A 22,188-nucleotide genomic window follows, 5' to 3' on the forward strand; every position below is an offset into this window, starting at 1 on the left:
ACAGAGTGTTGTGTATGTATTGGCAGTAGCAAGTAAGTCCCTACTTGCTCAGTAGCAGCAATAAGCAGCAGCAGCGTGGCAGATCTATTGAGCCAAGACCAAACATATCAACATTGTCATATCCATTACCATGCCAAACACTCTGAGAGTTGTCATGACAGAACTGAATTTTCCACTTTACAAGCACTGAGAGAATAAATTGATAATAAAAACATATAAACAGTGATTCCTTTCACAAAAAGGTATTGGATATCCATTAGTGTAAAATTGTTTTAAAAATCATTTTATATTCACAAAATAATTCTTTAAAGCTATAAGCATAACTAAAAAATGTATTTTCTCTATAGACATTCCCTTGACTTTTTAGTTTCTCCAGGCCTGGAAATCACCATTTTAAAAATTCATGCATGTTTGTGAGTCAGTAAGGGTTCTGTTGAGGTGAAAAATCTTTATTTCTGATCTCTATTTCCGCCTAGCTTTCATTTAGCTGTTCCTTTAGCCTACAGGGCCATTCTTTTACACCGAGTCCATAGTGTATTGAAACGTTCATGCCTTTCTGCCTTAATGTCCCCTGTGGCAGCCTCCATTGCCCATGAGAACTGCATCCCCCCCCCCTTCTCTGTCTATCAGAGGAGTGTTTTCGTCCATTATGCATTCTGGCACCCAGTCAGTCATAGCGTGAGCACAACTCCCCACTCCACTCGCTCCTGAAGCACACACACCCCAGTCTCTCAATCACCTGGCGACAATAACACATCTTAATCTTCTCCTCTCCTTTGTATGGAGCTCACATGGATTTATGGTAATTTAAGCGTAATACGTCAACGCACATTGAAGGGCTATTGAAAATCTTCCAAAGTTATTAAAGTGCTCATCATTTTCCAGGGATCCATAAAGATATTAGTCCTGTGCTGTGTTAGCAAAATCCATATTTCAAACAAACCAGAGATAATGAACTGTGAGCAACGCAATCATGTACACGTCCCAACTGGCCTACAATGGGATTAAACGCACAACATGACTGAGAACAAATTCAATATTGTTCTTCTGCTTAATCTAATGAGCTGATATGTTCAGAAGTACACTACCATAATACTCGTACTATTTCAGAAGTACATAGAAGGCATACTGTGTGCAATTGGTTCCCCATACATCCGCCAAAACGCGTAGTACACAACAGAATAATGCAAAGTACTCAACTTGACTTTCCTTTTTAGTGTGACAAATGAAATAATTACATATTTAGTGTGACCAGAAATAATTACAACTGTGATTTTAACATCTCGTCAAGGAAAGACTTGAATATGAACAAAAAAGGGAATGAAAAAAAAAAACTGTAAAAAAAATAAAAATGCTAAATTGTTTTATTTTAATGAATCATAATTCAATTGAAAATGCTAAATAATGATATCTAGACACCACTCAATGTGCAATGTGAAGAGGTCAAGTGACAACAATGAAGCATACAGTACAATGTTGAAATGTTTATGGTTGAATACTGTCAGCTGTTTCACTTAATTTAGAAAAATAGTAGGCAGTATACAATATATAGTGTGCACTATTAGTAAACCAGCAGTTTTGGGGATGGTTACTTTTAAAAGTAATGCATTACAATATTGCATCACTCCCTAAAAAAAGTAACTAATTTTGTTAGTTACTTTTTATGGAAAGTAATGTTACATTTGAGTTACTTTTTCTCACCTGGGCTTGTATGTTATTTATTAACTAAAAATAGTTATATTTTTGGAAAATGTAAAGGCCTTTTCATACAAAAAGTGCAAATTAAAAAAGGAAATGCAAATTCACGTCTGTACAGTAGAAGGCGCAGCTCAAACAAACATTTCAGTTGTGCTGCAGTTCTGGCTAGTAGAGCAATAGGATGCAGGAGAAGAAACACAAATGTGTTGTATAACTAGTCATTTTAGCCTTTTAGTGTGGTTGAATTGGATCATTGAAGTTCAGCAGCAAAGACGTTGGTTAATAAAGTGAGATTAAATGCATAAAGTATATTTGTGTTATTTAACATTTAATCACTGCAGGTTTGTGTAATAATCTGAGTTTGCATTTCACATAGGAATACTGAATCTGTTTTTGTGGAAGTGAGATGAGTAAATGCATGTCCACATTTAGCTGCAAAACCATCATGTTCACACAGCGCATTAATGGGAAAACAAAGTAACTCAGATATTTTGTTGTGAATTTAAAAGTAATGCATTACTTGTTACCTGAAAAAGTAATCTGATTACGTAACTCGTGTTACCTGTAATGGGTTACTGTAATCTAGTAATTCCAACTGGAGCCTTTCTGACTGAAGCCGCCGTTAAACGATAAGGAAAATTCTGTAAGATAATGGTTTAAGAGATATAAGCTTCATTAAGCTTTAATAATTTAATTTAGATACATTTTCATTATTGTTGACAATCATTACACAATATATATATTTACAGGTCATTATGAAATATCATTATAATTTACAGGATTTTATACAAAATTGCCTGACAGATGCCTTGATTGTATGATCCAGATCCTTCACATATTGTTAGTCAACTGAAGTGATAGTTACCATAAATTTGAGAGTAGCAATGATCGGTTTCTTGCTTAAATTCAACTGGTACACTTTGAGGCCTTTGAAAAAGATTCAGATCCTTTGCCCAATTTTTAAGAAGCAAGATTTTTTTCTTCAACCAAAGTCTTCAACATTAAGAAATCTAATACACCAAAAAATACGTTTAAATAATGAACCATAACATTAACATCTGATATTATAACTATTGAATCAGAAAGTTTCTTCTTTTTTTTTTTACCATGATGTAATATCAGCTACTAGTTTTCAACTTATATCTATCGATAGTGTTAATGGTTTACAGATATATTGCGTCTTTCTCCGTCGAGGTTAACTGGCCTCATCCAATACACCTACGTATTGAAAAACACTTGAGAGATGTTAAACAGCCGTGTCCCCTCCCCAGCGGCTCACCACACAAAGTTTATACAGTGTAGAGATGAGGACTGTTTAGCATTTACACGGCCAAGGTACTGTTGACACAGCTGGAGTGGACAGTGAGTCCAACCACCAGGGTAATGGTCCATGTCAGTCCGTCCTTTCCACATATGTCCTTCGTCGTGGCCCAGCCTGTGCGTATTTCCCCTGCATCAGATAAAACCTTCGTTTTAATAGGGCTGAGTTTCCTTGTTGGCCCAACATCAAAAAAAGAAGAAGAAGAAGAAAAAAAAACAATAGTAAAAGGACCTGTTTTGAAAATACCCTGTATGGCTTCCTGACAGCGTCTTTGCATTGCATCCTGCAAACTCATTTGAAAGAACAGAAGAACCTTTAAAGTGTCAAATGAAAATGCATTGTGCTCCAGCTCTCTGCAAGAGATAAAGAAAACAAACCAAAGCATGCTTTTAAAAGATATCTGATATACAGCTTAACTATAGGAAAATAGACTTTCAAGACCGACTCCGTTTGTAAAGCTTTCTTGGATGCAGTTGGCTACGAAGTAAACATATATACTAACCCAAAAAACAAATCCCTAAAATATATGCAAAGACAAGCATAAATATTTGATCCACAGAGTAATCTACATATGACAAATATAAGTGGTATATTGAAACTCTGGGACAAGCCCTGTACTGCATGTTTTTTCTCCAGTTACGCCGCCGATGTGTTTCCTCAATGTTTATGTCCAAAAAAATCGAAAGAGAGTCCATCCTGATTTTTTTTTTTTTTTAACTTTGACTGTCTTTCCTTAGTCTTTCCACTATATATTTGAAATAAATCAGCAAAAGGTGTATTGTTTTATTCTCTTTTTTACTCTTCTTTGTTTTCTTTTTTGGTCCGTTCCGCTCTCCGGATCCTTTTAATGGACGTAGTAAAGCCAGTAAACTACGTTGAAGAAGGAAAAAACGGTGGGGAAGATCATTCTCGACCACTTGTCGATGGAGTTGACATCGGACAGGTCTGGGATGTTGACCTTGAGCTGGGAAGCCCGTCTCCTGAGCCTGCTTTTCTTCTGGGTGGCGTGGCGCTCCAGGGCGCTGTGGCCGTAGTTTTGCCGAGCCATGGCCGCCCGGCGGTACTGCAGGGTGGAGCTGTCGTAGGCTAGCATGGTGTTGCGCGGGTCACCAAGACCCCTGGACAGATCGGACGGCCCCATTTCGTTCTTCATCTCTACCGTGGTCAGCCGGATATCATCAGCGGTCATCTGTAGAGAGAAGGAACATTGTAGAATCAGGTCTAAATATCAATCACTGTCTTCAAATGGCACGTTATTGAAGTCATGCTAAGGAGCCCTTTATAAGTCAACACTATATGTGCAAAACCAGCATTTTTCTGAGATCTGTGGGTAAGACATTTTCAAAACTCTTGATGTAGAAACTCTCGCTGAACGTCGTCTTTTTTGAATCACAGACCGCAGGCTAATGCTGTTTTTCCATAAGTTGGAATGATGTACAATGATGGATATCATGAACTAGATGTTGAAAAGAAGTGGACTGTCCCTTTAAAACTATGATGAATGCAGTACAACCATAGTTGGCAAATAATACTATAGAGTAAATAAATCATCAGCGATAGTTACACTGCACTCATAGTAAGCTGTGAATAAAGCTTTTCAGGCAATAATATCCAGAGTTATTTCCGAATTTCAACCATAACATGGTTAAAATTCTGTCTGCATAAAAATAAGCCAAATAAATGCAAATAAAAAAGGCAAAAACATGAAGGCAAAAGTCTAGATCGACAGTGAGGAATCAGGTTGCAGAGATGGAGGAAAGGAAAGGCCGGGGCGGGAAGGAAAGCATTTGGTTGCTTTCACTTTCCACGATAACCCTACTAAAACACTGTTTTTACTGTTACATTGTTACAAGTGTTAATTTTAAAGGCATTATTATATCTTAAGATGCTCACTGATCATCAAAATTATCCGGCAAAAGCTGCCCTTGAGATGTAAACATTGCTAATGTGGTTTGCTAATTGCTAATGCTACTGTACAGAGTAACAAATGTTGCCTTTGGCTAGTGAGAATGCGATTTATTAGTATATTCAAATCATTTTGATTTCATTGAGACTGAGTAATGCCTATTCGACAGATTAAGAGTTAGTTCCCCTTTGTGCTGTTTAAACAAATCTACCGATAACCTTGAAAATAGACTTTTCTAAATATGGTGTAACAGAAGTTTTCACTTAATTTTTACATTTTAGATCTCATTTGCTTTGAATTATATTATATATCTGCAGTTTATTAACAATTGGCCACTTAGGTTTTAAATATAGATAATAATCTTGGCTATTTTAAAATTTTATAGAACTTATTTTGTGCTAAAAATGACCCCAAAATCAAACTCTGCACTCTAAATTTCCAGGCAGTTAAGACCCATTCACACCAAGAATGATAAATATAAAGACATCGATAACTATATTACCTTCCACATCAAGGGACGATGCAGTTTTGCCATCTGCCTCTTTAAAGTCTGTTGGATTCTGATTGGATGTCAATGTCTTTATCGTTCATCACTTCTGAAAGTGACTGCAATTATATAGTTCCTGTGTGTTGTTATCGTTATATTTGTGGTGTTAACTCTCCTATTCTCATATAATGAGAATATAAACTATTATTAAAACGTATCATTATGCTTGGTGTGAATGGGCTTTTATGCTAACAAGCGTACGCTGCTCAAAACGCCACGCTCGCCGATCAAACAGGAATGGGCATTTGGGAAAAGGCTCGGGTGCAAACAGTAACTGAAAAAAAGGGCAGGACAACGTAATGGTGGAAATGATGATGGCTACCATCATTACTCTAAAGGAATAACAGAAAGTCATCCAAAGAAATAATAATCAAACAAAAAGAGCTTGGGTGTGTTTACTTCTGGTTGGTTATCGATGCAGAGCCATTGCATTTTTTTGACTTCAGGTCAAATATTCAGTACCTTAAGTCTTTGATCGCCTAGTCCTAATGCTGCATCCTCCGCAAAGATCGGATCCCACATCGAGTCATACCCGTCAATTTCCCTCTGTTTCATTCTGGCATAGAGAGCATCGTCTCTCTGAACTACACTTCCCACCAACCACTGCAAGCATACAAAATCAGCACTGTTATAGAGGTCGGCCGCACTCAAGAGAGAGACACAACTCTTTCAATGAGATTAGAAGGAAAGCCCTAGAGGCTCCGCCAGCCACGAGCTCGAGCTCGGACGCGGCCGGCCCGGCATGAGCGAGCATGTCTGTTGTTTACAGCTAACAAAAGTCTGCGCAGATCTCCCGGATATTTCATCACATGTTTCTGAGCGTAAAAGCCCATTAGCTTGTGGTTGGTGAACAAGCTTATGCCAGTGGAAAAAATACAGCTATACATCCGTTGTTTTAGCAATCTCCAAAGACCACTGACCCTGAAAGGACACTGATAGAAGTCACAACATATTACCTCAGAGAACTGACCACCTACTGACCAGAGGCCTTTTTTCAACAAACCCTAATGATGCACGGCGTGTGTGTGTGCGGTCAGCTCGGCAGTACCTTGTTGGGGTCGTTTCTGAGTTTCTCATTGTTGGCCGTGGCGGCTTTTTCCGCCGCCTTCTTCTGCCGCTGAGGGCCTCTCCCGAAGAAGATATAATTGACGAAGGCGTACTCCAGCAGCGCCAGGAACACAAAGACAAAGCAGCCCATCAGGTACATGTCTATGGCTTTCACATAGGGAATCTTGGGAAGGGTCTCTCGCAAGTGAGTATTAATGGTGGTCATGGTCAGCACGGTGGTGATACCTGGAGTTCAAAGAAAGTGTTCAAGGATAATTAAGCACAGTACTGTGAAGCTCAAGTCAATTGCAGCTTTATATAACAAGAGACGTAATTATCCAGCAAGTACTGAGTAGGAGCTGCCAACTAAGCAATTACAGAGGTTATTCATGTGTCATCTTCAAACTTGAAACCATTATGCAAACTTTGACGACAATAAACTTGAACACAATGTGCTAATGCAAATGCAAACTGAAATGATGTGCTGCAAGCTACAGCACTCCCAGAGAGAAGCATTAAGATATACTCAGGCCCTGTTTACACCTGGTATTAAGATTCGTTTTGGTCGATCGGATCACAAGTGGACGGTGTAAACGGGGTCTAAAACGTTTTGAGCTTGTCCGCTTTCAAGCACTTTCAGAGGTAGTTGATCCATTAGAGCGGATTGCTTTCGTAGTGTAAACGCTCATGTGGTCGAATGTGTTCGAACAGCCACAAAAGGCCGCCTACTTTACGACTACTGACCTTCTGCGCAAACATCACAGGAAGCGCGCTAGCCAGACGGGATTTAAACTGTGTCGCCTGAAGACCCAGATGTTTGAAGATGAAAAACTTGATTCCTGCATTCCTGATTCCTAACACACACTTGGTCTTGTAGCTGTCAAAGCAGAAACGAAAGCTGATGTCCTCCGTATGTTTTTCTGTCGTCTCCGGGCGCGTTCATATGTAAATTGCATGAGCTTATTTCGTCCATTAGATCGAAAGATCTGAAAAAGCCCATACATTTACCTTCTCCTCGAAGAAATCAGGACAGAAGTGGTTGAAAGTGGACAAAAGATGTGGATTAAAACACAAAGTGTAAACGTAATGTGTCTACCTTGTGATCCGATCGAACAAAACACATCTTAATACCAGGTGTGAACAGGGCACTAGAGATGTGTTCAGTGGCACTATTCATATCCTACACAGGGTTATGGATGATTTCAGGTAGCACTCATGTGGTACGAACATTGCGGGACGAGTTACATGACGAAGATTAATACTTGGGTTTAGGGGTTTGTTCGATCTTGTTTAAATTTCGGCACGCAATGTTTCGCTACATCAGTGATTCCTCAAATCATGTGACTTAAGATATTCACCTGATAGATTCTTTAAAGAATAGAAAGTTAAAATAAACAGCATTTTTTTGTAAGATTATAAATATTTTGCTGTTAATTTAATGCATCCCTGCTGAATAAAAGGATTCATTTATTAAAAACAAATATTACTGTCCCCAAACCTTAGATAACGGTAGGGCGTCTAGAGACCAGAATAGACCAGAGATTTGAGACTGGGCTCTTTTGACTTGAGCAAGTAAGCAGCTGCCTAGCAACCACTCAGAACACCCTAGCAACAAGCTAAAACAGTCTAGCAAATACCCAGAACACAGCAATGCTAAAAACCACCTAGACCCCCATCATGGTGGTGACTTTTGCACAGGCAAGCACCGACGACATTTTCTTAAGAAAATGTCAAAATCTACTTATATGATGGATTTCCACCTCTAAGCTCACCTCTAACCATGCGCCAAATTAGTCAAAAACAGTTCATCAGCATTTTCCCCATATTCCCAAATGTTTAATTTGTTCAGCATCATCTCTGGTTTCACACATTAAGCTTTAGCACACGTTCACTGAAGAAAGCTCAAGCAATTCATTTCGAAAAGAGAGCGAGAAGGAAGGAGATAGAGAAAGAGCTGTCAAGTCTGTAATAGAGATGCTGTATTTCTGTTTAAACAATACAGCAGGGTTGAGACATGTGTTTCCTTGTCACATGCCCCTCACTGCAGACAGATTAATTCTGACAAGTTCACCCAAACACAAAAGGCCCGGCCTTCCTATCATCAGTGATCTATTCTCCCCGTCTCCCCCCCCCCCCCCAGTATCAACATCAGAAGAAGCCATTTTGTCATAATGGCAGGAACATGGCCCTGGACATAAAACACGTCAGTAAAGACCGACCGGAGGAAAGTTTGTCAGCTTAATCAGCAGTAATACATCAGCGCAGATCAGGAGAGGCTACAGAGCGCTTCTAATAGAGTTTGGAGCGGGAGGGAGGGGAGCACTGGCAGCGCAGCATCTTCATTGGAGTGAGGCAGATTTAAGACCCACTTGAGTCCAAGCATCATACAATTTCATTTGCAATTTGAGCTTCCTCTTTTGGAGCACAGGCAGGTACTGCACGAAGGAAAGCGCAACCGCAGTGTCTCACTAGTTTGGAGATGGAAATTAAAAAAGATCTTAGTAATCTCATTTGTCTCCTCTCGAGCTTCTGAAGAGATAATGTCTCAAACCGTCATCGGATTTGCAAGTCTATCAAAGATCTGTGTCTATCAATATGCATTCAAACATTTTTCTCTACATTCTTCTCAACAAATATTGGGAGAAACATCCCAAGAGTTGATACTGGACCCCAGTAGGTCTAGGTCTCTTGAGCAATGAAAGAACAACCTCTGAGCAATTCTCGTCCTGGGAACATTTGTATTAAGGTCACCTTGATTTTGCCAAGACATGTTTCTGCATCAGTATCTTTGTCGATCCTGGAACAACATTCTTGCCTACATGGAACGCCTGATGCACAGTAAACTGGAAAAACACTTTCACTAAGTCAGAAGTGTAAATCTGATAACTTCTACCTGATCCCCGGGAGCCTGGTGTGTGGCGGCGTGTAATGGTTTGCCAGGAAACAAATCAGCGCTCATAAGTAAGTGTATTTTTAGTGCGTGTTCACACTTGACATGTTTGGTTCAATTAAACCCTGGTGCGATTGCTCTGTTAGTGCTCTGTCAATTTAAACAGGTGTGAATGCTGCCATCTGAACCCTGGTGTGCACCAAACCTGAAAAGATGAGTCTCTGTCCACTTCCAAGCGAACTCTGGTGTGGTTCGAATGATATATGAACACAACACGGACCAAAGACATGTAAACAAACCAAAAACTGGACATGATGTCACAAGATACGACCCTAAAAAGGACAGAATACTCAAGCATGCCTGTTTTTTCTCATCATAGTCATTATATTGCCCATCACAGTTCAGTACAGGCATCATAACCGCATCTCCTCACAGCAGATTTTATAAGCTCTTCACGAGTTCTCAGCTGGTCATATGTAGGCTACGCACATACAACAAGCACATTTAGCCCAGCACTCAGCATTGTTTTGGATGTTCGGTAAGTTCCGTCGCAAAATCAACGTCATGATAACGACCAATCAGGCTGTGAATGAATCCCTATGCCTTTAGGTTCGGTATCTTTAGGTTTGGTGTTAAAATGCCAATGTGAACGCTAAGCGGACCAAACAAATTAAGTGAACCGAACTACAAGTGTGAACACATCCTTAATCACCAAAATAACTTGTAGACAAAATGTGTAAAGATGTGCTTCAAACATACATGGACCGGGAGTGTCTGATGGCTTTTAACGAAGTGAACGCCATTGAAATAATCAGTGCTTATTTGTTTTAGGTGGATAAAAAAAAAAATTCACAGACATCTCCAACTAATTTCTCGTGGGGTTTTTTGAGAATTGAGAATGTTGCACCATTATTTCCTTTTAAGCCACCATGATATCAAAATTATTTTTGTATGGAATATTGCCGTATTTATTATGGATGATTTATCTGAGCACATCGTTATGTTTTTTAAATTCATGTGCCTCGTAATCTTTAATCTAAATACCTTTCACTCCCTCTTGAAGCAATATCTCTTCTCTGATGATGTGTTTACTGGCGCGAGGGCGGGACAACCTGTCACTCACATCAGATCAACCAATAGCAAACCACAACCATCCAATCAATTCCCCATGGACAAAATCAAGTCCCGCTCGTTCGAGAAGCTGTTTCACTCGAATATAAGTCACGATAGGGAAGAAAGGACACAAAACTATTTAATGACGACTGTAATTTTGATGCCAATCTTTAAGGAATGATGTATGGTTACACTCTATTGTTATTGAAGTGACCTTAAACCACACCTAAACATGATGTTGAACAAGTTAACAGTTATTGGTCGCTTTACAGACAACCTCTTCCTAAGTAGGAACTCTTTCCCTGCCATTGATGGAATTTTCCATCATTTATAAGACAATGCTTCTCCATCATACAGTTATACGGTTATACAATAGGAAGCGCTAATCGCATCTTCTGTAAGAGTAGAAAATCTCCAGATCAAAAAGGTGCAGAAACAAGCGATAGAAGTATTGCTTATACATATTGTTGTCTTTGAAGAAAACATAATTTTCTTAGCTTTTTGAAAAAGAAATTGCTGAAACACCCACATTCAAGTAAAAAAAACAAAAATCCATGAAGTTAAAATAAAACAGGGTTTTTTGTTTTAAATCAGAGGCTCTGTTCTTTCTTTTGATATACATGTTCAGATATTCATACAAAAAAAATCTCAGGGGGCCATGAAACCTTTATTAAAATGATCAAAAACGCTGGCAACTTTTTTAAAAAAAAGCTGGCGGGGAAAGAGTTAAGTGGGCAACTGAAGCGAATATAGAGCCCTAACCTCATGGCGTCAGTTAAAAATCTGGCTACAAACTATTAAACTAGCTTGACGTCACACGCCACTCTGGAGTATGTAGAAAGTAATGACATTTGAGCAAATGCAAAGAATCAGTGAGTCAAAGCTCCAACATTATAAGATGTAACCTATTTAGCAAGTGTTTGAAAAGAAAGATGTGTAAAAAAAACAAAATGTGCAGGAAATCTCACACCTGCAAAATGAATGCGTATCATCACTTATTCTCTGCTGGTTTTTTGTTTCTGTACGTCATCTTTTGAGTGGGGAGTAAATGGAACACCTCTGGAAATCTGAGATATCATCACGTAGGAATATCCCACATTTGACTACAAATGGAACCTAAAATCAGATTTGTTAATAGAGTGCTGCAAGCATGACTCCTGAATCCCAGAAACGAGTTAGCATTTTAGCACTTCCGATTCCATCGTCCCGAAGTCAATGGGTTTTTTAATGGGTTGTTAGTTAAATGCCTGAAATAAAGCCGCTTTTACAGCCTCATTATGTTTAGAATCACACTCTGACAAACTATTACACTTTAAACTTTCATGGAAAATGTTTTTAAATAAAGACTGAAAGAGTTGTCTGAAAGTCATCAGACTGTGATGTAGTTCGTTTATATATGTTTAGCTTCAAAATTCAAAATGCTAATTTTTGAAGATTATCATGATTAGCAAAATGTGAAAGAATCATAGACTTTTGTTAGTCACAGAGCTTATTTTCTGCAATAATCCAAAAGCCAACGGAAAAAAATCCAATTGGTTTTTTGTTGAGGGAACCAGGGTGATAAAAATAAAAAATAAAACCATCACTGCAGCACTCAATAGGAATGTTGTTCCAGAACCAACAGGGATGTTGATACAGAAACATGTCTTGGCAAAATCACAGTCACTGATGTATTACTCAACTGCAATGAGAGGCTGTAAAACAAGTACCAGAAATCCAAAGAACCACCATAGCCAATCCCTGAGCATAGAGAATAAAGATATAGTACATATAGATATAGATTAGATTAACGAGTGGTCACCATGAGCCCAGCAAACATCTCCAGCAACTCAACTCGCATATAGAGGGTATGCAGTTAGTCAACACACATCACTTGATCAGATGTCCCACCTAAAGCCACACGGGCAGCAGAAGCATCGTAGTTGATCCAGAAGGATACCCAGGACAGGATGGTGATTAGGATTGAGGGCATGTAGGTCTGCAAGATGAAGTAACCAATGTTCCTCTTGAGTTTGAAACTCAGAGACAGGCGTGGATAAGAACCTGGTCCAAAAAGAAACAGAGAGAAGGACAGTTTCACTCATGCTCTATAGTCAAATCTAGAGATGCTGAGAGATTTTGGAAATTGCAATAATCGTACACTACCATTAAAAAATTTGGTATCTATATTTATTATTAATTTTAAAGACATCTCTTATCTTCACCAAGGCTGCATTTATTTGATCATAAATACAGCAATTTTGTTTCAGTAACAACAATATTGTGGAATATTATTACAATTTAAAATAATTGTTTTCTATTGTAATATATTGTAAAATGAAAAGATTTTTCAGCATCACATGATCCTTCAGAAATCATTCTAATATGTTGATTTGCTGCTCAAGAAAAATTCTTATTATTATCAATGTTAAAAAAAACTTATTTCTGCTGCTTATTTTTACTGTGCAAACCTGGATCTTTTTTTTTTAGGATTATTTGATAAATAGAAAGCATTTTTTTTTTGATAAATAGAAATCTTTTGTAACATAATAAATGTTTTACTGTCACTTTTGATCTATTTAATGCGTCCTTGCTGAATAAAAAAAATAAATAATAATTTGTTCTGACCCTAAACTTTTTGACAGTGATGTCAATAAACAGATTGTCAATAACCTGTTTTTTAACATCAGCCTTTTTCTTGCTCTTTACAGACTGCTGATAGCTTTAATTTGATAAATCAATGCATTGGTCTATCTCTAGTAAACAAACAGGCCACCACAAATATATATTAGGTGGCAGAACAGGTCACAGTAATAAGCGCAGTGTCTGAGAATGTGGGTAGAGTCAGACAGCCAGACTGCATGACTTTATCTGTTCCTGAAAGGCAGACCAGTGATGATAATAAGACTGGAGAAAAACACAAATTATGTGCACTTACTCACATGCTTACTCATCGCATACATCGCTTCAAGGTTTAGCAAAAGGACACTGTAACTATATATACGCATGCAATAACATCTGCACCACAGCATTTCAGTTTGTAATAATTTCATGGTTAAAGTGTAGGGATCATACCAGGACAGGGCGGTATCCCAGTATATTGGCCTTCTGCACGTGAAGGCTTTGAATGTGGCTCATAAACAATTGAAAGAACTCAAGAGTGAGACCTATCCATTTTATAATACTTTTGTCTTTAACTCGAGTCTTGAATATTCACATCTTTTGGTTTGTGTCCTTCAAGGTTCAAATGAAAAATAAATGAAATGAGATGAAATACCTTTCATACCTTTCATTTGTAAATATATAATTTGCAGTCAAATTAACTGTCATGTGTGTACCGTTCTCGTAATGAAACTGCTCATTCTGTGATATAATATTCTGGTCATACCGCCCACCCCTAGAGTAGATCAAACATTACTTTTGAACAGATCTGACTCGTGCTCCCAACTGTACAACACACAGAAAAGAGAATAAATTCAACCTGTAGAGAAAACCACGTTCTTCGAGATGAGTTTGTAGTCCACGATGGAGAACTGAGGCAGTTCTATCCTCTCCACCCCCGTAACGGCTCCGTTTCCCCCTCGCCAGTAAAACTCGATATCGTCAGTAGTGTAGCCATCTGGAGGATCCCAAACACATGCGTGTTAAAACAAACCTTACATCTCCATACATATGAGCACATATGAGGAACAGCAGCAGGAAATGAGCTCTGGATAAAGACTGTATTACTTCCTTCTGCTACCAAGCTTTAAGGGACTTTAAACAAATATATATAATTATCACATAATTATAATTATCACATTTTTGTCCAGTCAAAGGAGGTGGTGGTCCTGCTTTGTTGATCATCATCCTCAGGAGGTCAGTTTAAATATTATACATTATAAGACAATTGGTTTCTATTCATTTACATTAATTTTTTTCAACCAATATTTGGGGCATGTCTAAAAACATACTTAACTTAATAACTATACAAATAAGGGTAAGAGGGTTGTAAATGTAGCCTTAATTAAGATGTCACTCAACAACTAGTTGAGAACAAAAGATTGTTTTTTAAATACTCATAAATTATGCAATCAACAAGAAAATGGAATGAGGTTATGTGTGGAATACATCCATATTATGTTATTTTTTACCACAATTACTTTAAAAAATAAACTTAATATATGTGACCCTGGATCACAAAACCAGTCACAAGTCGCACGGGTATATTTGTGGCAATAGCCAACAATACATTGTATGGGTCAAAATTATTGATTTTTCTTTCATGCCAAAAATCATTAGGATATTAAGTAAAGATCATGTTCCATGAAGATATTTTGTAAATTTCCTACCGTAAATATATAAAACATTTATTTTTGTGAGTGAATGCAGCACAATTGCGAACATAAATGGACAACTTTAAAGATGATTTTCTCAATGAATTTTCTCAGATTCCAGATTTTCAATAGTTGCATCTCTGCCAAATATTGTTCTATCCTAACAAACCATACATCAAGGGAAAGCTTATTTATTCAGCTTTCAGATGATGTATAAATCTCATTTTTTTAAAAAATTGACCCATGTGACTGGTTTTGTGGTCCAGGGTCACATATTGTCAAAATGACGACGTTGTACGTTGCTTTAACAGTTTAACCAAGAAGGTTAACCTCTGGTGGGACAAACCAAAATTTAAAGGGGAAAACACATTTTTTGATGGTTTTTGATTAATTGTTTTAACCGTGTTGAAGTTAGTCATGAGCAAAAAATATACATAAAAAAAAACAAAACTTAAAATTCCTTTAATTGTATTCTTCTCTTATTTCAACATAAATTTCAGTTCAAAATGCTTCGGCCATGCGGCCAATTTCACACTCTTAAATTCTACCAACACATTGAAGAGATCCAATAGTCCTCGCAACCAAAAACATGGTATCTGTGTTTTTAATGCTCAAAAGTGCAGTATAAATATTGACGGTGACATTTAGATTTCAAAACAAGTAATCATTAAATTATGTAAGGGGACAGCTGGTTATGAAACAGACACGAATGCACATCCGTGAAGGAATTTGTGTGTTTGCTTGTTCTCCGTCCTCGCTAAGGTTCCTTCTCCGTCTGTACCAGTTTGTCTGCGTGCAACTTATAATGAGAACCAGTGACCTATTTAGTGTATTGAATAATTAAAGATGAGCTTCAGATTTCTTCATATTCAAGGGAGTTATCTCTGCATGACTTAGCAACCAGGTACAGACTTAAAAAGGCCAACAAAGCTGCAGGCCTTATAAAGCATTAATGAACTACTCAGCGACAAAGATAACAAATACAGCTTTTTCCATTCGGTTTAATGGGCCAGAGAGCATGAGATGTAAATATGACAAGAGCTTCAGCCATGTGACAATCATAAGATATGTCTTCTTAGCGTAGGAGCATTTGGAGACCATAACCACGTAAGGCTGAGTCGTGTTCACCCCGCAGTCTGAAAAGGCTTTTAAACGGCGAGCAGACGAAAAGCGAGAAAGCGCAAGAGAGAGAGAGAGCCGAGGACTCTGGAGGAAACCGCTGCTGGACTGGGAAGGACTGGTGTTTCACTTTCCATTAAAACTATTATCTCTGTGCCACCGCATCTGATTCTGTCAATTGACTGGCTGATTACCGTCAATAGATCACATCACTTTACTCTGCTCTGAGGGGTTACTGCTACTGCTCCGTTATTCCCTCAGGGCCTCGAAAGAAAAAGGACGAGAACAAGGCGAGCTGGAATCCACATCAGAGGTGACTGACTCGAGCGGAGAGCTGCTACTTTGCTATGCTTTAAAATCTGTTTCTGAATCGCGGCCATTAAAAATGTATCAAGAATCAAGATTATCAGGGAAAAGTAGGCTTAAGCTTGTGTCTCATTAGCCTGCATGAAATAGCACAGGCTGACACAAAACATTTCTCTTCCAGGATGTTACATCCCAGCCCTCTGCTTTCTGACACCGAGCACAGATATGCAGATGAAATTTATGAGGAAAAACACGCAATTGTGCGCGCAAGTGTGTGCATGCGGAAGAGCTGAGGCACTGGAAAAGAGAGATCGATGAGAAACTGAAATGAAAGACAAGCAGGGTTGTGCACCATGCGGAATTGAATCGAGAATGCCAAGTTTATGCAAGTTGAATTAGATTAGCCAAAAACAGGATGCAGTATTCTAATATATAGATATATATATATTTGATATTTTTTTTACTAGTGGGTGCAGGACACTATAGTTCATTTATTAAGTTAGGATAGCAAGATGTCTGAAAAAAATTTGGTTTGACTAATATATATATATAATATAATATAATATAATATATAATATATATATATCTAAATAGGGACGTTCCATAGACGTAATGGTTTTTATACTGTACAAACTGTATATTCTATCCCCTTACACTAACCCTACCCCTAAACCTATCCATCACAGAAAACTTTCTGCATTTTTACATAAAAAAAAAAAAAAATTTAATTATTTCAGATTTACAAATGAGGACATCCCTAAAGGGAAGTTTTTGGAGATTTTGTCAAGTTTTGGTCACTTCTGGGTACAAATTTGTCCTCAAAATACAGTTAAGTAGGTACACACACACACACACACACACACACACACACATATATGTTTGTGTGTGTCTTTGATAATTGTATTAATCGCTTTAACCGTGTTGAAGTTAGTTATGAGCAAGAAATATATTTTACATATAAAAAATAAATATGCATATTACATATACTACACATTAAATGCATATTCCTTTGACTGTTTTCCACTCTCACTTCAATTCAACATGCTTTTGGGCCATGCTCAATTCAATTCAAATGTACACTCATGGAATAAAAGTGAGCCGATTCTTAAATGAAAAAAACGCCCTGAAGAGAAGAGGATGGAATGAGTTAAAGAAGAGGGAAAAGAGACAGGAATGGAGGGATAGAGCGAGAGAAATAGGGAGAAACAGAACACTGCGCAATGTGTTAGTAGCTGAAGGAAGCCAGGCCTGACCCTCACTGTTTTTGTGCTGCTTAACGCTTCTGGCAACTTAATGATCAAACGGAGTCAGCCTGTGCCTGAGCATCACATCACAGCGCTGTAATCCATGACTCCAGGGACGCAGATAACACACTGAGAAGACCTCTCATTCTTCTCCTATGTCTCGCACTTTTTATTACAAGAAAAATTGCGTTACACACAATTACAGGCAATAATGACAAAATAGAAAGCCCATTCATCTTGATAAAGAGGCAGATGATTAGCTTTTGTTATGGCTGTAAATGCATAATTTACCATTGCTGTCATGGCACAGCTGAACAACCACATCATCTTTGTTTAAAGGTCCTGGCATCAGATGGGTCTGGCTGAGAGATAACCGATTAGCGGTTGAACCCATGTTTTTAACATACTTTTCTATTTGGTCCGTTGTGTTATAGGGTTTACAGATCAATGGCAGCACTTCTACTGAACAGAACCCTACGACACTATTAAACCACTGTGCGTTCGACAAGAAACAACAGTGTAAACAGGTAAAGTGACTTACTTAATGCATTGCCTACATAAATTATTCAGCTGTTTACCTAATAGCCAATCACTCTCAAGAGCGTAGCATTTTAAGCTTAAAGGGAAAGTTACCCAAAAATGAAAATTAGCCCATGATATACTCACCCTCAAGTCATCCTTGGTGTATATGACATTCTTCTTTCAGACGAATACAATCGGAGTTATATTAAAAAATGTCCTGGCTCTTCCAGGCTTTATAATGGCAGTGAATGGCGTTTCTGTTTTGAAAGTTCATAAAAGTGCATCTATCCATCATAAAAGTGCATCTATCCATCATAATAGTGCATCTATCCATCATAAAAGTGCATATATCCATCATAAAAGTGCATCTATCCATCATAATAGTGCATCTATCCATCATAAAAGTGCATCTATCCATCATAATAGTGCATCTATCCATCATAAAAGTGCATCTATCCATCATAAAAGTGCATCTATGCATCTATCCATCATAAAAGTGCATCTATCCATCATAATAGTGCATCTATCCATCATAATAGTGCATCTATCCATCATAAAACTGCATCTATCCATCATAATAGTGCATCTATTCATCATAAAAGTGCATCTATCCATCATAAAAGTGCATCTATCCATCATAATAGTGCATCTATCCATCATAAAAGTGCATCTATCCATCATAAAAGTGCATCTATGCATCTATCCATCATAAAAGTGCATCTATCCATCATAAAAGTGCATCTATGCATCTATCCATCATAAAAGTGCATCTATCCATCATAAAAGTGCATCTATCCATCATAATAGTGCATCTATCCATCATAAAACTGCATCTATCCATCATAAAAGTGCATCTATCCATCATAAAAGTGCATCTATTCATCATAAAAGTGCATCTATCCATCATAAAAGTGCATCTATCCATCATAATAGTGCATCTATTCATCATAAAAGTAATCCACATGGCTCTGGCGGGTTAAGAAAGGCCTTCTGAAGCGATGCGTTTGTGTAAGAAAAATATCCATCTTTAAAACTTTATAAAGTTTAGAAACTTTGAAAAGCAACTTATGCGAGTAATGCGACGTACTGCTGATATTTACGCTACGCCATGACGCACTACGCTACTTGTTGCGTAATTTGCGCATTAGGCGTAAGTAGACTGCGTATGACCTTTTGGCCGGAAGTTAAAATTGTACTTTCTAACCTGTTAAATATTAATATTTTTCTTACACTATCACATCGCTTCACTTCAGAAGGCCTTTATGAACCCCCAGAGCCGTGTGGAGCACTTTTATGATGGATAGATGCACTTTTATGATGGATAGATGCACATTTATGGACTTCAAAACAGAAACGCCATTCACTGCCATTATAAAGCTTGGAAGAGCCAGGAGATTTTTTAATATAACTCCAATTGTATTCATCTGAAATAAGTATGTCATATAGGATGGCTTCAGGGTCAGTAAATCATGGGCTAATTTTCATTTTTAGGTGAACTATCCCTTTAATGTTACATAGTAGTTACAGTGTTGAATAAATATGAAATTACATTTGTGATTATATTATTATTATCAATATATAATAATAATAAAAATAATACAATTATATTTATGGCATAAACACATATTATTAATAAAAAACTTATAATAATATAATATAATATAATAATATATATATAATAATATAATATATAAGTATGATAATATAATTATAATTATTTATATATGTATATATATGTTATACAATATATTATTATTATTACATATTTTATTGTTTTTAATAATATTTTTTCATTATTATGTGAAAAATCATTTTCATTATTATAATAAAAAATAAAGAAATAAAATAAAATAAAATAAAATAATAAAATAAAATAAAATAAAATAAAATAAAATAAAATAAAATAAAATAAAATAAAATAAAATAAAATAAAATAAAATAAAATAAAATAAAATAAAATAAAATAGTTCAACATGAAAATAAATGCTAGAAAAATCCTGAAAACAATATCAGTTGACCTCTAGTCATGGCATAAATACAAATTATTAACAAAAAAACGACAACAAACTACTTCATAATAATACAACAGTTTATACATTATTACTATTATAAACAATAATATTATAATGACATATTTTATTGTTTTTAATAATTTTTCAGAATATTGTTTTTAAAAACACTATCGGTTGACCTCTAGTCAGGGTGATGATGAAAAACAGATGCATTGATCAGGTCCAGTGAGAGGATCTGAGCTGGGTCAAGACGGATAAAAAGGTGCAACACTCACAGCTCTCGATCTCCAACGTGCAGTTCTGCTCATCCAGCGGGTATCGCCTCAGGTCCATCATACAGGCAGCGGTGGTGGTGATCCTGAATGCAAAGCAGAGACAAGGGACTGTGGGGATTACTGACGCTTCTCAAGGACAACCGAGACAAGGCAGGGCTAGAGCAACCCTCCATCTATATAATCAGACCAGTCTCACATCTAAAGCTCAGTGTGACATGGAAAAGACTGGTGGGCCACAGCCTACAAATGGGTTGCAGATCTGTTTGGAATCGGATGCTGTCGAGAAACATTGTTGTGCTATTCTATTATTCTATAAATCTATTCTATCAAATAAAAGGTTTAATGAGCAAGTATGGGAGAGGTTTTGATGTTCACTTCAGAATGCCATAATCTGTGGTGGACAAAGTCCTCATTACCTGAAGTCTTTTGAGGCTGACCCAACTGCTGCAGCATTTTCACAGGAAATTAAAAAGAGGTCTGCAAACTAAAATTTAATAGATGTCCCTGAACTTCATGTGGGTTGTTAAAACTTAATCTGGAGAACTGCTTATCGTTAATAATTTAGCTCACAATTCAATTCGAGAGCCTTTTACATGATTTCCGCAATGGACGGGAGTGCAACTTTGTTTTTGAGTTTTTTAGGGCGGCTTTTTCTTTCTGGCAGAGAAATGTGAAAGTATTCACCCTGGTTTTAACCAAATTGATTAGGAAATGACATTTAGAAAAGCAAGAACAAAATCCATTTAAGGTCGGCGTGAAACAGAAGCTGCAATAGTCTTTTCTTCCCTATTGTGATGAATATACGAGCGAAACGGTTTCTGGAATTTGGGAAAAATGTAGGGTGGTACTTGATTTGGTCCTGGGGAATAGTTTGGATCGTAGGAAGTTGGGCGTTCTCAATGATCTGAATCTGAATGCCAGTTTGCAGTCAGTTGAGGAGGATATTTAGTCCCACCCTCCGCCGAGACACGCATAATGAGGAGAAGAGATGCCGTTTGGAGCATGAATTTTAAAATAATGATGTGCATAGATAAATCATTTATAATAAGCACTGCAACATTCTGTAGAAGAAAAAAAAAAAAAAAAAGAAGAATTGTCCATTTTGATTTCATGGTGACTTTAACATGTCACAATCATTTTACACTTCTACTTGATTTTGTGACATTTTAGAGTTTCAAAGTTAATTAAGTAATTAATTTAAAAAATAATTACAATATTTTAATGAGTAACATTTCTGTCAATCGACCTACCTCAGGGCTACAAAACGCATAAGGTGTGAGACTTTTGTGTATCATTGTACATTTGGGTGTAGAATTGTATTTTCGTTTGTTCCTTTCGTAATTATTATTACTCACAGCTGATTGTACTCTAGATGATCTGTTCTCAAATGTGCTTGCATTTTGTATGTTTTTTGGAAGGTTAATTTAACCAAAACCAATTAAAAATATTTTAATGATTTATATTTTTCTAGTTAATATTGCAACGCACAATCATCCAACGCACCTATGACTGATTCAGGTGTGCGAGGCACTATATATTTTTTGAATTTTTGTGGGTTGCAATTTTGAATCATCCAGTCAGCATTGTCAGCATGTAGTGAGAACAAGCCTCATCTCTTTCTTTGTTCACAACTCTACGGTCATAAATCAGCATGCTAAAACCATCAACACTCTGGAGATTCCTAGTGCACCAGTCGGCAATCACAATTCCACAGGAAGCGCGGTGGAAGTACTGGGAGCTCTGGGAAATCAGGAAATTAGGCCAAGATGGCAGAGGTAAAAATAACAGGCTATTTATAGGTTGCTACATCATCAGCAAAAAGTCTCTGTGCATTTCTGATGTCTAAAAGATGGATATATTAGAGAGATATTGGTCCCTCTAGCTGATGTGGTT

At 37.2% G+C, this 22,188-nt stretch overlaps 1 protein-coding gene across 2 annotated transcripts in view; it reads right to left on the minus strand.

Annotated features, from left to right (window-relative positions):
- Nucleotides 1–1,195: 1,195 nt before the first annotated feature.
- Nucleotides 1,196–22,188, minus strand: part of gabrb2a (gamma-aminobutyric acid type A receptor subunit beta2a) — a 43,949-nt gene continuing 22,956 nt past the window's right edge. The window contains exons 5-10 of one of the 2 annotated variants that reach the window (XM_084132711.1): nucleotides 20,296–20,378; nucleotides 13,983–14,120; nucleotides 12,413–12,565; nucleotides 6,521–6,765; nucleotides 5,935–6,075; nucleotides 1,196–4,208 (exon numbers count right to left, since the gene is read on the minus strand). In XM_084132711.1, the coding sequence (XP_083988837.1) occupies nucleotides 3,864–4,208; nucleotides 5,935–6,075; nucleotides 6,521–6,765; nucleotides 12,413–12,565; nucleotides 13,983–14,120; nucleotides 20,296–20,378 (1,105 nt within the window). In that variant the 3' untranslated portion in view covers nucleotides 1,196–3,863. The remainder of the gene's footprint in view (nucleotides 4,209–5,934; nucleotides 6,076–6,520; nucleotides 6,766–12,412; nucleotides 12,566–13,982; nucleotides 14,121–20,295; nucleotides 20,379–22,188) is intronic. The other variant, XM_084132712.1, reaches the window with a different exon arrangement.

This window comes from Abramis brama (assembly GCF_963993115.1).
Source record: "Abramis brama genome assembly, chromosome: 13".
Classification (NCBI taxonomy): domain Eukaryota; kingdom Metazoa; phylum Chordata; class Actinopteri; order Cypriniformes; family Leuciscidae; genus Abramis; species Abramis brama.